The sequence below is a fragment of the Arachis stenosperma genome, chromosome 4 (assembly GCF_014773155.1).
Source record: "Arachis stenosperma cultivar V10309 chromosome 4, arast.V10309.gnm1.PFL2, whole genome shotgun sequence".
Classification (NCBI taxonomy): Eukaryota; Viridiplantae; Streptophyta; class Magnoliopsida; order Fabales; family Fabaceae; genus Arachis; species Arachis stenosperma.
The window spans coordinates 45,348,100-45,364,235 of record NC_080380.1 but is presented as its reverse complement, the minus strand read 5'-3'; the positions used below and the strand labels follow the sequence as shown (position 1 = coordinate 45,364,235).

General features: G+C 40.0%; 1 protein-coding gene across 1 annotated transcript; it reads right to left on the bottom strand.

The window, feature by feature from the left end:
• Positions 1 to 219: 219 nt before the first annotated feature.
• Positions 220 to 1,482, bottom strand: LOC130974947 (uncharacterized). The gene is made up of 2 exons (XM_057899784.1): positions 804 to 1,482; positions 220 to 689 (listed from the first exon to the last, which is right to left on the bottom strand). The coding sequence occupies exons 1-2, from the start codon at positions 1,480 to 1,482 to the stop codon at positions 220 to 222; spliced, it is 1,149 nt and encodes a 382-aa protein (XP_057755767.1).
• Positions 1,483 to 16,136: the final 14,654 nt, after the last annotated feature.

The following is a 16,136-nucleotide window of genomic DNA, read 5'->3' as shown; positions in this document are numbered from 1 at the left end:
CTTGACAACTTCTAAAATAGTGGGATTGAGCCACCTTTGAGGTTGATGAACAGGCATTGCTCCCTCCTCTAAAAATATGTGGTGCTCACAGGTCTGGGGGCTGATGCCTACTATGTCCGCCAAGCTCTACCCAATAGCCTTCTTGTGTCTACTCAGCACACTAAGCAACTACTCCTCCTGTTGGAAAGTAAGTTCCCTTGCAATTATAACTGGGAGCTTCTAATTATCCTCAAGATAAGCATACTTGAGGTGGGATGGAAGGGGCTTCAATTCCGTCTCCTGCTCATGGCTAGGCTCTTGATCATCCAAGGTCATGGAGGGTAGTGGGGTGTCCTCAGTAAACTTTGATGGCATCCCCACACTTACATCTGCTTCTATTGTCTTGTCATCCATATCTTCTTGGTGAACTTCTGCCACAACTTCTTCAATAACGTCACATTGGATGATAGAGTGGTCTTCTTGTGGGTACCTCATGGCTTTATCAAGATTGAAACAGACTGTTCTGCCATCAATCTCAAAAGAGTATGCTCCTGAGAAGGCGTTTAGCTTAAACTTGGAAGTCTTCAGAAATGGCCTTGCTAGTAGGATGGATGATGGTCTCCCTGAGTCATTAGGGGGCATCTCTAAAATATAAAAGTCAATAGGGAATGTCAACCCCCTGATGCTCACCAGCACGTCTTCAGCGATTCCTACTATTGAAATTATGCTTTTATCTGCCAAAACAAAACGTGCTGCCGACCTTTTCAAGGGAGGTAGCCTCAAAGCATCATATACAGATAATGGCATAATACTAACACATGCACCTAAATCACACATGCAGTCAAAAAATTGAACACCCTCAATAGCACAAGTAACCATGCATGGACCAAGATCCCCACATTTTTCTGGTATATCACCCATTAAAGCAGATATAGAGCTACCTAAGGGAATAGTTTCTAAATCATTAATTTTATCCTTATGCATACATAGATCTTTTAGAAACTTAGCATATTTAGGTACTTGTTGAATAGCATAAAAAAGGGGAATAGTTACCTCAACCTTTTTGAATATCTCTACCATCTTCAGGTCTAGTTCCATCTGCTTTCTAGATTTCCTAGCAAGGTGTGAAAATGGAATGGGAATGGCATCTTCTGTAGCTTCACCTTCCTTTGGTACTCTATTCTTTGGTTGAGCTACTTTTTCTTCAACTATGTCTTGTGTGTCCTCTTCTGCAGCATTTTCTACCTCAACAGTGTCTTCAGCTGGAATATTTTCTTTTTTGGTTGGCTCCTCAAGACTCCTCTCTGGCAGTGTGGTTCCAGACCTCAAAGTAATGGCATTAATTCCACCCTTTGGGTTGGGTAAAAGTTGAGAAGGAAGTGTATTGGAGCTCGAAGGTTGATTGCTGAGGATAGGAACTTGATCCAAACAGGATATGAGAGCTTGTAGAGTGGAGGTTAGACCATTGAGAGTAGAGTTAGTGTAGTTAAGTGTGTTCTCCATGGATGTCTGCTTTTGTGCGATAGTATGAAGCACATCATCATTGGAAGAGGAAGGGGCTTGCTGTTGGTTGTTTCGAGGTGCCTGGCCTTGCCTTTGGTGAGGTGCTCGGTAAGGCTGGTTCCGGTTCTATTGATACCGGTTCTGCTGATTACTATTGTTGTTCCATCTTTGATTTCCACCAATGTTGTTGGTGGACAAAATTGTGATTTCTATCTTTTGATCTTTAGTATGTCCACAACTCCGTTCAACTAACCAGCAAGTGCACTGGGTCGTCCAAGTAATACCTTACGTGAGTAAGGGTCGATCCCACGGAGATTATTGGCTTGAAGCAATCAATGTTATTTTATTAATCTTAGTCAGGAGGCTAATGAAGTTATTGGAATTTATTTGTAAAAGGTCAAACTACAAACTACTTAAAATTGTAAGTTAAAATAATAGGGAATGATAGAGTTACTTGTTTATAAAGGATTGTGGAATATGTTGGGGTTTTGGAGATGCTTTGTCCGTTGACTTCAACTCTTCCTTGAAATCCTCTTCTCACACGCAGGTTCCTTCCATGGCAAGCTCTCTGTAGGGTGTCACCGTTGTCAATGGCTACCTCCCATCCTCTCAGTGAAAACGTTCCTATGCTCTGTCACAGCACGGCTAATCATCTGTTGGTTCTCAATCAGGTTGGAATAGAATCCCTTGATTCTTTTGCGTCTGTCACTAACGCCCAGCCCTCAGGAGTTTGAAGCACGTCACAGTCATTCAATCCCAGAATCCTACTCGGAATACCATAGACAAGGTTTAGACTTTCCGGATTCTCATGAATGCCGCCATCAATCTAGCTTATACCACGAAGATTCTGATTAGGGAAGCTAAGAGACATTCATTCAATCTGATGTAGAACGGAGGTGGTTGTCAGGCACACGTTCATGGGTTGAGGAAGGTGATGAGTGTCACGGATCATCACCTTCGTCACAATTAAGCGCGAATAAACATCTTAGATAAGAACAAGCGTGTTTGAATGGAAAACAAAGGAATTGTATTAAATCATCGAGACGCTGCAGAGCTCCTCACCCCCAACAATGGAGTTTAGAGACTCATGCCGTCAAAAGTATGTAATTCAGATCTAAAAAATATCATGAGGTACAAGAAATGTCTGTAAAAGTTGTTTAAATAGTAAACTAGTAACCTAGGTTTACAGAATATGAGTAAACTAAGATAATTGGTGCAGAAATCCACTTCTGGGGCCCACTTGGTGTGTGCTGGGGCTGAGATTAAAGCTTTCCACGTGTAAAGGCCTTTCTTGGCGTCAAACTCCAGGTTATGACGTGTTTTGGGCGTTCAACTCCGGATCATGATGTTTTTCTGGCGTTTAACTCCAGACAGCAGCATGAACTTGGCGTTTAACGCCAAGTTACGTCGTCTATCCTCGCGCAAAGTATGGACTATTATATATTGCTGAAAAGCCCTGGATGTCTACTTTCCAACGCCGTTGAGAGCGCGCCAATTGGACTCCTGTAGCTCCAGAAAATCTATTTCGAGTGCAGGGAGGTCAGGATCCAACAGCATCAGCAGTCCTTTTTCAGCCTAAGTCAGATTTTTGCTCAACTCCCTCAATTTCAGCCAGAAAATACCTGAAATCACAGAAAAATACACACACTCATAGTAAAGTCCAGAAATATGATTTTTTCCTAAAAACTAATATTATTCTACTAAAAACTAACTGAAACATGCTAAAATCTACATGAAATTACTCCCAAAAAGCGTATAAAATATCCGCTCATCACAACACCAAACTTAAACTGTTGCTTGTCCTCAAGCAACTAGATAAATAAAATAGGTTTTAACAGAAATAAAGAAGTAATAATATTTTAGAGTTTTAAATGAAGCTCAGATTCTTATTAGATGAGCGGGGCTTATAGCTTTTTGTTTCTGAACAGTTTTGGCATCTCCCTGTATCTTTGGAATTTCAGAATGATTGGCATCCTTAGAAACTCAGAATTCAGATAGTATTATTGACTCGCCTAGTGTAGTATGTTAATTCTTGAACACAGCTACTTATGAGTCTTGGCCGTGGCCCTAAGCACTTTGTCTTCCAGTATTACCACCGGATACATAAATGCCACAGACACATAACTGGGTGAACCTTTTCAGATTGTGACTCAGCTTTGCTAGAGTCCCCAGTCAGTGGTGTCCAGAGCTCTTAAGCACGCTCTTTTGCTTTGGATCACGACTTTAACCACTCAGTCTCAAGCTTTTCACTTGGACCTTCATGACACAAGCACATGGTTAGGGACAGCTTGGTTTAGCCGCTTAGGCCTGGATTTTATTTCCTTGGGCCCTCCTATCCATTGATGCTCAAAGCCTTGGATCCTTTTACCCTTACCTAGGGCTCATGGCTTGTGAATATTTTTCTCTCTTTTTTTTTTTTTTTTTTTTGAACTGCTTTTTCTTGCTTCAAGAATCAATTTCATGATTTTTCAGATCATCAATAATATTTTTCGTGTTCCTCATCCTTTCAGGAGCCAATATTCATCAAATTCAAAGTACATATTATGCACTGTTCAAGCATTCATTCAAAGAACAAAAAGTATTGCCACCACATATAATTAATTATAATTTTTATTATTAAGAACTCGAAAAATATAGATTACTTCTTTATTCTAAAAAAAATCTACTACTTTATTCATGCCTGATGATGATGAGAAAAATAAATTATAGCTTAATTGGAAATAAAATCAAAATAGACATACTAATTACTACTACTCCTATATAACTTCTAAGGTAAAATTCTATAATAATACTATCACAGAGTTAAAGCTAGAATTAGAACTTAATAACCTGTATTTTGGGAAGTGGATGTTCCTCTAGTCTGTGGGGTGCCTTCAAGAATTAATTTCTGACGCTTCAGCTCCTTTAAGTTCACATCCTTGCTCTTCCTGTTCTCTTAGGCGCCATGATCTTAATGAGTTTTAGCTCAGTGATCATGGCAAATCACACCAAACTTAGAGGTTTGCTTGTCCTCAAGCAAAATGAAGGACAGAAGATGAATAGAGGGAAAGGCAATTTCGAAATCAAAAGATATGATGGGTTGAAAAAGATTTGAAAAAGAAATTAAAAAGATTTGAAAAAGAATTGGATTGGAAAAAGATTTGTGTTTATAAATTAAGATACATTTGATACTTTTGAGAAAGGGATTTTAGAGATTAGGATTTTTAGAAAACCAATTTGATTTTGAAGGATGACATTTTGAAACATGTTTATGCAAGAAATCATGAATTGAAACATAAAAATTTAGAAAAATTGTAAAAAAAACGAATTTTACCTCCTCCCCACCATCCTGGCGTTAAACGCCCACATGGTGCATGTTTTGGGCGTTTAACGCCCACATGTTGCTTCTCCTGGGCGTTCAACGCCCATTTGGTGTTTCTTTCTGGCGTTGAACGCCAGGAAGTCCTTTGTCACTGGGCGTTTTCCTGAACGCCCAGGATGCTAGCAGACTGGCGTTAAACGCCCAGAAGGTGCATCTTTCTGGCGTTTAACGCCCAGAAGGTGCTCCTTTCTGGCGTTTAACGCCCATATGGCTACCCTTACTGGCGTTAAACGCCCAGTGGGAGCTTCTTTTGGGCGTTTAACGCCCAAAGTATTTCTTACTGGCTTTTTCATGCCAGTGAGCTTCCAAATTTCCCTGTAACTCTGTGACTTCAACCAATTGCTATTTCACCTTTGAAGATACTTGACATATACCTGAAACAAAATTAATTAATTGATGAATACGAATAAAATTAAATTTTGTGATTGGCTGGGTTGCCTCCCAGCAAGCGCTTCTTTAATGTCATTAGCTGGACTATTACTGAGTTTTAATCAAGTCTCAGTTTTGAGCATTCTTGCTCAAAATTGCCTTCAAGATAATGTTTGACTCTTTGTCCATTAACAATGAACTTTTTGTTAGAGTCACTATCCTGAAGTTCTATGTATCCATATGGTGATACGCTTGTAATTACATATGGACCTCTCCACCGGGATTTTAATTTCCCAGGGAATAATTTGAGCCTTGAATTAAATAACAGAACTTTCTGTCCTGGCTCAAAGACTCTGGATGACAATTTCTTATCATGCCATCTTTTTGCTTTCTCTTTGTAAATTTTTGCATTTTCGAAAGCATTGAGTCTAAATTCCTCTAGCTCATTTAACTGGAGCAATCGTCTTTCTCCAGCTAACTTGGCATCAAGGTTCAGGAATCTGGTTGCCCAGTAGGCCTTGTGTTCCAGTTCCACTGGCAAGTGACACGCCTTTCCATACACAAGCTGGTATGGAGAGGTCCCTATAGGGGTCTTAAATGCTGTTCTGTATGCCCACAGAGCATCATCCAAGCTTCTTGCCCAATCCTTTCTACGGTTAATTACAGTCCGTTCCAGGATTCTTTTGAGTTCTCTATTTGAGACTTCAGCTTGCCCATTAGTTTGTGGATGATATGGAGTAGCTACCCTGTGGTTGACTCCATAACGTACCAGAGCAGCATAAAGCTGTTTATTACAGAAATGAGTGCCCCCATCACTGATTAGCACTCTAGGGATACCAAATCTGCTGAAGATATGTTTCTGGAGGAATTTCAACACTGTTTTAGTGTCATTAGTGGGTGTTGCAATAGCCTCCACCCATTTGGATACATAATCCACTGCCACCAGAATATAAGTGTTTGAGTATGATGGTGGGAAAGGTCCCATGAAGTCAATGCCCCATACGTCAAACAACTCAATCTCCAAGATTCCTTGTTGAGGCATGGCATAACTGTGAGGTAGGTTGCCTGATCTTTGGCAACTGTCACAATTAAGCACAAATGCTCGGGAATCTTTATAGAGAGTGGGCCAGTAGAAGCCACTTTGGAGGACTCTTGTGGCTGTTCGCTCACTTCCAAAATGTCCTCCGTACTGTGATCCATGGCAGTGCCAAAGGATCTTCTGTGCTTCTTCTTTAGGCACACATCTACGGATTACTCCGTCTGCACATCTCTTGAAGAGATATGGTTCATCCCAAAGATAGTACTTTGCATCTGTGATTAATTTCTTTGATTGCACCCTACTGTACTCTTTGGGTATGAATCTCACTGCCTTGTAGTTTGCAATGTCTGCAAACCATGGCACTTCCTGGATGGCAAACAGTTGCTCATCCGGAAAGGTTTCAGAGATCTCAGTGAGAGGGAGGGACGCCCCTTCTACTGGTTCTATTCGGGACAGGTGATCTGCTACTTGATTTTCTGTCCCTTTTCTGTCTCTTATTTCTATATCAAACTCTTGCAGAAGCAACACCCATCTTATAAGTCTGGGTTTTGAATCCTGCTTTGTGAGTAGATATTTAAGAGCAGCATGATCAGTGTACACAATCACCTTTGATCCTACTAAATAGGATCTAAATTTATCAATGGCGTAAACCACTGCAAGTAGCTCTTTTTCTGTGGTTGTGTAATTCTTCTGTGCGTCATTTAGAACACGGCTGGCATAGTAGATGACGTGCAGAAGCTTGTCATGCCTTTGTCCCAACACTGCACCAATGGCATGGTCACTGGCATCACACATCAGTTCAAATGGTAATGTCCAGTCTGGTGCAGAGATGATTGGTGCTGAGACCAATTTAGCTTTCAGGGTCTCAAATGCCTGCAGACACTCTTTATCAAAGATAAATGGCGTGTCAGCAGCTAGCAGGTTGCTCAGAGGTTTGGCGATTTTTGAAAAGTCCTTTATAAACCTCCTATAGAATCCCGCATGCCCCAGAAAGCTTCTGATTGCCTTAACATTAGCAGGTGGTGGTAATTTTTCAATTACCTCTACTTTAGCTTGGTCCACCTCTATCCCCTTGTTCGAAATTTTGTGCCCAAGGACAATTCCTTCAGTCACCATAAAGTGACATTTTTCCCAGTTTAAAACCAGGTTAGTCTCTTGGCATCTTTTCAGAACAAGTGCTAAATGGTTAAGGCAGGAGCTGAATGAGTCTCCAAATACTGAAAAGTCATCCATGAAGACTTCCAGGAATTTTTCCACCATGTCAGAGAAAATTGAGAGCATGCACCTCTGAAAAGTTGCAGGTGCATTGCACAGGCCAAATGGCATCCTTCTGTATGCAAATACTCCAGATGGGCATGTGAATGCCGTTTTCTCCTGATCCTGGGGATCTACTGCAATTTGATTATAACCTGAATATCCATCCAGGAAGCAGTAGTATTCATGACCTGCTAGTCTTTCTAGCATCTGGTCTATGAATGGTAAAGGAAAATGATCCTTTCTGGTGGCTGTATTGAGCCTTCTGTAATCAATACACATACGCCACCCTGTAACTGTTCTTGTAGGAACCAGTTCATTTTTTTCATTATGAACCACTGTCATGCCTCCCTTCTTAGGGACAACTTGGACAGGGCTTACCCAGGGGCTGTCAGAAATAGGATAAATAATCCCAGCCTCTAGTAATTTAGTGACCTCCTTCTGCACCACTTCTTTCATAGCTGGATTCAGCCGCCTTTGTGGTTGGACCACTGGTTTGGCGTCATCCTCCAACAAGATCTTGTGCATGCATCTGGCTGGGCTAATGCCCTTAAGATCACTGATGGACCACCCAAGAGCTGTCTTGTGTGTCCTTAGCACTTGAATTAGTGCTTCCTCTTCCTGTGGCTCTAAGGTAGAGCTTATAATTACAGGAAAGGTATCACCTTCTCCCAGGAATGCATATTTCAGGGATGGTGGTAATGGTTTGAGTTCGGGTTTTGGAGGTTTCTCCTCTTCTTGAGGGATTTTCAGAGGTTCTATTATCTTCTCTGACTCCTCCAAATCAGGCTGAACATCTTTAAAGATGTCCTCTAGCTCTGATTCCAAACTCTCAGCCATATTGACCTCTCTTACCAGAGAATCAATAATATCAACACTCATGCAGTCATTATGGGTGTCTGGATGTTGCATTGCTTTGACAACATTTAACTTGAACTCCTCCTCATTGACTCTCAAGGTTACTTCCCCTTTTTGGACATCAATGAGGGTTCGGCCAGTTGCTAGGAAAGGTCTTCCTAGAATGAGAGTTGCACTCTTGTGCTCCTCCATTTCCAGCACCACAAAGTCAGTAGGAAAGGCGAATGGCCCAACCTTGACAATCATGTCCTCAATCACGCCTGATGGGTACTTAATGGAGCCATCAGCAAGTTGAAGACATATCCTGGTTGGTTTAATTTCTTCAGTTAAACCAAGCTTTCTGATAGTAGATGCAGGTATTAAGTTGATACTTTCCCCAAGATCACATAAAGCTTGCTTGGTACAATTACCCTCTAATGTGCATGGTATCATAAAGCTCCCAGGATCTTTAAGCTTCTCAGGTAAGCTTTTCAGAATGACTGCACTGCATTCTTCAGTGAGGTAGACTTTTTCAGTTTCCCTCCAATCCTTCTTATGGCTTAAGATTTCTTTCATGAACTTAGCATAAGAAGGTATTTGCTCAAGTGCTTCTGCAAACGGAATCTTTATTTCAAGAGTCCTGAGATAGTCTGCAAAGCGGGCAAATTGCTTATCCTGTTCCGCTTGGCGGAGTTTTTGAGGATAAGGCATTTTGGCTTTGTATTCCTCAACCTTAGTTGCTGCAGGTTTATTACCTACAGAAGTGGGTTGGGAATCCTTTTTAGAAAGGTCAGCACTTGCATGTGACTGATTCCCCACTGTCATTTGAATGCCAGTGGTGGGAGCTGGAGTGGCGTCAAACGCCACTTCCTTGTTTGTTACTGGCGTTTGAACGCCAGAACCATGCTCCCTTTGGGCGTTCAACGCCAGATCCATGCTTGTTTCTGGCGTTGAACGCCAGGAATGAGCATGGTCTGGGCGTTCAGCGCCAGCTTTATTCCTCTCTGGGCTCTGATTGTCCTCAGAGGGATTTTGAGTATCCACCTGTTCATTTCTTGGTTTCCTGCTGCTTTGAAGTGAAGTATTTAATGTTTTCCCACTTCTTAATTGAACTGCTTGGCATTCTTCTGTTATTTGTTTTGACAGTTGCTTTTCTGTCTGCTTTAATTGTACTTCCATGTTCCTGTTAGCCATTCTTGTTTCCTGTAGTATTTCCTTGAATTCGGCTAGCTGCTGAGTTAGAAAATCTAATTGCTGATTGAATTCATTAGCCTGATCCACTGGACTGAGTTCTGCAGTTACTGTTTTAGCTTCTTCTTTCATAGAGGATTCACTGCTTAGATACAGATGCTGATTTCTGGCAACTGTATCAATAAGCTCTTGAGCTTCTTCAATTGTTTTTCTCATATGTATAGATCCACCAGCTGAGTGGTCTAGAGAAATCTGAGCTTTCTCTGTAAGCCCATAGTAGAAGATGTCTAATTGCACCCATTCTGAAAATATTTCAGAGGGGCATTTTCTTAGCATCTCTCTGTATCTCTCCCAAGCATCATAAAGGGATTCATTATCTCCTTGTTTGAAGCCTTGGATGTTTAGCCTTAGCTGTGTCATCCGTTTGGGAGGGAAATAGTGATTCAGGAATTTTTCTGACAGTTGTTTCCATGTTTTTATGCTGCTCTTAGGCTGGTTATTTAACCACCTCTTAGCTTGATCTTTTACAGCAAATGGAAACAGTAATAATCTGTAGACATCCTGATCTACTTCCTTATCATGTACTGTATCAGCAATTTGCAGAAATTGTGCCAGAAACTCTGTAGGTTCTTCATGTGGAAGACCGGAATACTGGCAATTTTGCTGCACCATGATAATGAGCTGAGGATTCAGCTCAAAGCTACTAACTCCAATGGAGGGTATACAGATACTACTCCCATATGAAGCAGTAGTGGGGTTAGCATATGACCCCAGAGTCCTCTTGGACTGTCCATTCATACTTACTTCCATAATGGAATATAAGTTGAGAATTTATATGTTGAGAATTATTTATTTTATAGTAATGGAATAACAAAAATGGGATATAGATATAAAAAAATATTTTGAAGATATTTTGTGAAAGAAAATTATTTATTATTTATTATATATATATATATATATATATATATATATATATATTTATAAAATAAAAACGAAATAAATAAATGAAAGTGAAAATATTTTGAAATTGAAAATTGAATTTTTAATATAAAATTTTCGAAAAATGTAGTTCAAAATTAGTTAGAAAATAAAATTTTTTTGAATTTTGAATTTTATGATGAAAGAGAAAAACACACAAAAGACACAAGATTTAAAATTTTTAGATCTAATGTTCCTTGTTTTCGAAAATTTTTGGAGGGAAAACACCAAGGAACACCAAACTTAAAAATTTTAAGATCAAGACACAAGAAAAACCCAAGAACACCTTGAAGGTTCACAAGAACACCAAGAACAAAGAAAGAACACCAAACTTAAAATTTTTAGAAAATCAAGACAAGTTTTCGAAAATTTAAAGAAAGATTAACAAGAAAACACCAAACTTAAAGTTTGGCACAAGATTAAATTAAGAAAAATTATTTTTGAAAAAGATTTTCAAAAATACTGGTGCTCCCTTATCAAGAATATAAACCAATGCTTTAGCCAATTGGGAATAAATATGACACTTGATGCAGATATTCCAATTAGTGCTTTAAAAGGAACACAAGTGAAACAAGAAAAGACACAAAGCAAGAAAAACTCAAGATCAAACAAGAAAAATAAGCAAGAACAACTTGAAGATTAATAAAGAACAAAAATCACAAGTCGAAATTTTTAAAGAAAAATATGAGATATGCAATTGACACCAAACTTAGAACAAGACACTAAAACTCACGAAAGTTAGCAATTAATTAAAAGAAAAATAATAAATTTTGAAAAGAAATTTTTGAAAAGAAACTATCCTATCAATATTGATTTAATGACTCTATAACAATAAAAACAAGAATAAAAATAAAAACAAATTATTCCTAATCTAAGAAATAAAATAAGCCTTTAATTGTCCAAACTCAATAATCCCCGGCAACGGCGCCAAAAACTTGGTGGACGAAATTGTGATTTCTATCTTTTGATCTTTAGTATGTCCACAACTCCGTTCAACTAACCAGCAAGTGCACTGGGTCGTCCAAGTAATACCTTACGTGAGTAAGGGTCGATCCCACGGAGATTATTGGCTTGAAGCAATCAATGTTATTTTATTAATCTTAGTCAGGAGGCTAATGAAGTTATTGGGATTTATTTGTAAAAGGTCAAACTACAAACTACTTAAAATTGTAAGTTAAAATAATAGGGAATGATAGAGTTACTTGTTTATAAAGGATTGTGGAATATGTTGGGGTTTTGGAGATGCTTTGTCCGTTGACTTCAACTCTTCCTTGAAATCCTCTTCTCACACGCAGGTTCCTTCCATGGCAAGCTCTCTGTAGGGTGTCACCGTTGTCAATGGCTACCTCCCATCCTCTCAGTGAAAACGTTCCTATGCTCTGTCACAGCACGGCTAATCATCTGTTGGTTCTCAATCAGGTTGGAATAGAATCCCTTGATTCTTTTGCGTCTGTCACTAACGCCCAGCCCTCAGGAGTTTGAAGCACGTCACAGTCATTCAATCCCAGAATCCTACTCGGAATACCATAGACAAGGTTTAGACTTTCCGGATTCTCATGAATGCCGCCATCAATCTAGCTTATACCACGAAGATTCTGATTAGGGAAGCTAAGAGACATTCATTCAATCTGATGTAGAACGGAGGTGGTTGTCAGGCACACGTTCATGGGTTGAGGAAGGTGATGAGTGTCACGGATCATCACCTTCGTCACAATTAAGCGCGAATAAACATCTTAGATAAGAACAAGCGTGTTTGAATGGAAAACAAAGGAATTGTATTAAATCATCGAGACGCTGCAGAGCTCCTCACCCCCAACAATGGAGTTTAGAGACTCATGCCGTCAAAAGTATGTAATTCAGATCTGAAAAATATCATGAGGTACAAGAAATGTCTGTAAAAGTTGTTTAAATAGTAAACTAGTAACCTAGGTTTACAGAATATGAGTAAACTAAGATAATTGGTGCAGAAATCCACTTCTGGGGCCCACTTGGTGTGTGCTGGGGCTGAGATTAAAGCTTTTCACGTGTAAAGGCCTTTCTTGGCGTCAAACTCCAGGTTATGACGTGTTTTGGGCGTTCAACTCCGGATCATGATGTTTTTCTGGCGTTTAACTCCAGACAGCAGCATGAACTTGGCGTTTAACGCCATGTTACGTCGTCTATCCTCGCGCAAAGTATGGACTATTATATATTGCTGGAAAGCCCTGGATGTCTACTTTCCAACGCCGTTGAGAGCGCACCAATTGGACTCCTGTAGCTCCAGAAAATCCATTTCGAGTGCAGGGAGGTCAGGATCCAACAGCATCAGCAGTCCTTTTTCAGCCTAAGTCAGATTTTTGCTCAACTCCCTCAATTTCAGCCAGAAAATACCTGAAATCACAGAAAAATACACACACTCATAGTAAAGTCCAGAAATATGATTTTTGCCTAAAAACTAATATTATTCTACTAAAAACTAACTGAAACATGCTAAAATCTACATGAAATTACTCCCAAAAAGCGTATAAAATATCCGCTCATCAGTTGTCTATACTTCCTTGGTTATAGTTGTCTCTCCATCCCTGGTTGGAGTTATCTCGCCATCCCTGGTTGGAATTATCTTGCCATCCTTGATTGTAATTTCCACCTTGGTTGTAATTTCTACCCTGTTGATAGTATCCTTGATTTGGGCGGTCATTGAAATTATGAGTAGCTGCCAAGGTGTTGTCTTCTTGTTGGAGTTACAGACACTCATCAGTGTAATGAGTATAGCAGGCACATATTCTGCACACTCTCTGAGGAACTAATTGTTGACATGGTTATTGTGGAAGGGGCTGAGATTGTTGCTGTTGATTCAACTGTAACTGTTTCAGTATGTTGGTCATCTCACGAAGAGTTTGGCTGAAAGCAGTATTCTCACTGCTGGAGGTAACCTCTGCAACAGTCTTGGGGTGGTTATTCTTGTGCCTGGCGTTCCGAGTAGACTCAGCTAAGTCGATGATCAGTTGCCACGCTTCATCCGCGGTCTTGTACTTTTTCAGAGAACCATTACTCGCACCATCCAGTGTAGTCTTGTCCTGAGGCTTCATGCCCTGTGTGAAGTAGCTGATCAACACTAGCTTATCAATCATATGGTGGGGGCAGGCATCTAGGAGATTCCTGAAATGCTCCCAATACTCATACAGAGTCTCTGATTCACCTTGAATAATATAGGAAATCTCTTTCCTCAGTCTATCAGTAACTTCAGCAGGAAAATATTTGTCTCGGAATCCTCTCCTGAGCGTATCCCAATTAGCAATGACTGCTTCAGGTTGAGTGTAGTACCACTCCCTCGCCTTACCCTCAAGAGAAAATGGGAAGGCGGTTAGCAAAATAGTAGTATCATCTGCACCATGACGCCTAACAATAGAGCAGGATGTCTAAAAATCTCTTAGGTGCTTGAGAGGCTCTTGAGCAGATAAGCCATGAAACTTTGGCAGTAGATTGATTAGTGCAGTCTTCAGTTCAACATCTGCACCCAGATTTGGATGACGCGCTTGGAACTGTGGCAGTGTAAAGTCCGGAGCCCCTGCTTTCTGGAGAGTGATCCTCTTGGGAGCCGCCAAGTTATCTGTGCATAAATCAACAAAATCAGCAGAAGAGGAGCATGTTTTCCCCTTAAATGACACTTTAGATTCGCCTTCAGATAAGACTGGTGAATTGGTAGGAACCACTTCACCGCCCTCAGAGACTAACCGACGCTGAGCTCGCCTTATACGTGAAATAGTTCTTTCAATTTCAGGGTCAAACGCGGCTAAGCTCGGATCCGGTAACGAACGCGTCATTCAATGAAAGAAACATAGATCTCAGGGTAATAAAAGCAAAACAAAATATGCAAATACATAAAATTAAAATTATTTACACTAATCAATAACGTAGCACACTATTGTAACTCCTCGGCAACGGCGCCAAAAATTGACGTGCGGAAAATTGTCGATTAAGAATTTATAATGAACTGACGTTGCGAGTATAGTCCTTAACCAACGAAGATTCCGTGTATCAATTTAAAAATGTGTTTTGTCACAATATAAGAATAAAATACTGGAAGTATGAATCCTAGGTCGTCTCCCAACGAGTTGCTAAGAGAGTGCTATTTATTGATCAGGAGATTTCTGAGAAATTTGAAGTTGGAGAATAGAATTAAAGCAAGGAAAATGAATGAGAGATTTTATTTAATTGAGATAAAAAGTCTTAACTGGGAGGAGATTAATCGGAAGTTCTATCCTTGTTGGCTTCCCCAAGATTAATAATAATTGGTTGTTGTTCTACTCAGTTAACCCTTACTGAATAAGGGAAAGTCAAGTATTAAGCCAACTTCTATTCACAAGTTCTAATCCTCTCCCTTGGGAAGGATCAACGTTAGTAATTAGAGAGCCAACCAACAACTTCCAATTACCAATTAACGCTTGAGTATTCCAACTCAAGGGTCTCCTTTTAATCCACTCCCAAGTCAAGTTAGGAGTCTACTCCATTGACATAGATGCCAATTCCACATACATATTCAAGGATTCAAAAGAAGACATAATAATCAAATTAATTGGAAGCAAGCAAATCAACAATGGAATTAAATGGAAAAAGATGTTCTTTGCATTAATAGATCTCAAAATTAAAAACATTCATCTGTAGCTCTAATCAGAGTAATTGGCAAAATAAAAGGAAATGGAATAGAGAACTAACTATAGAAAAAACTTCAAGGGAAGTAATAACTCTTCAATATCCAACTCAAAAGCATAAAACTAGAAAAAGGTATGTGACTATGAAGAACCCTGGAGGAAGTAGTAATTTCTTCCAAGATTCAAAAAACTCAAAACTCAAAACTAAGAATGTGTGTATGTCATCTATTGAGTCTCTGCTGTCCCTTGGCTCTAATTTGTGTTTCTGGGCCGAAAACTGGGTCCAAACTCAGCCCAAAATCGCCCCCAGCGTTTTTCTACAACTGCTATACGTCGCACATGTCACGCGTATATGCCAGGTGCGCGTGCGCGTCGATTGTCCTCTTTGCCTGTTGCGCGTACGCGCCAGGTGCGCGTGCGTGTCGAGGCGTGAGTGCGCTAATGTGCGCATGCGCGCCAGGTGCGCATCCGCATCGCTCCTCGCTGGTCAGCTCCTTTGTTTCTTTGCGTTCCTTCCATTTTTGCAAGCTTCCTTTCCGTTCTCCAAGTCATTCCTGCCCTATAAAGCCTGAAAACACTCAACACACAGATCACGGCATCGAATGGAATAGAGGGAGAATTAAAAATTAATAATTTAGGGGCTTAGGAAGCAATTTTTTAATCACAGCATAGAATTAGGAAGGCAATTGTAAAACATGCAATTCACATGAATAAGTGTAGGAAGAATATGATAAAAACCACTCAATTCAACACAAGATAAATCATAAAATAGTGGTTTATTACTACCCCTATTATTGTCGGTTCACTACCCACAACCCGATGTTACCTAGGAACTAGTCCTAGATATGGTTTCCCAATTTGTGTCCGTCCGTGCATACGTGTCGATGTGGTTAAGAATATCACCAATCCGTGACAACAGGAAATCGTTGCAAAACTTGACGCCATAATATACACATAAAGGGAAAACAAAGTTTTAGCAGTCAGTAGATAATAC

Coding starts and splice junctions, on each gene's coding strand:
- LOC130974947 (XM_057899784.1), bottom strand. CDS start 1,482: ATGGAGAACACACTTAACTACACTAACTCTACTCTCAATGGTCTAACC. Junction 690..803: donor TGACTGCATGTGTGATTTAG/GTGCATGTGTTA, acceptor TTTCAATAGTAG/GAATCGCTGAAGACGTGCTG.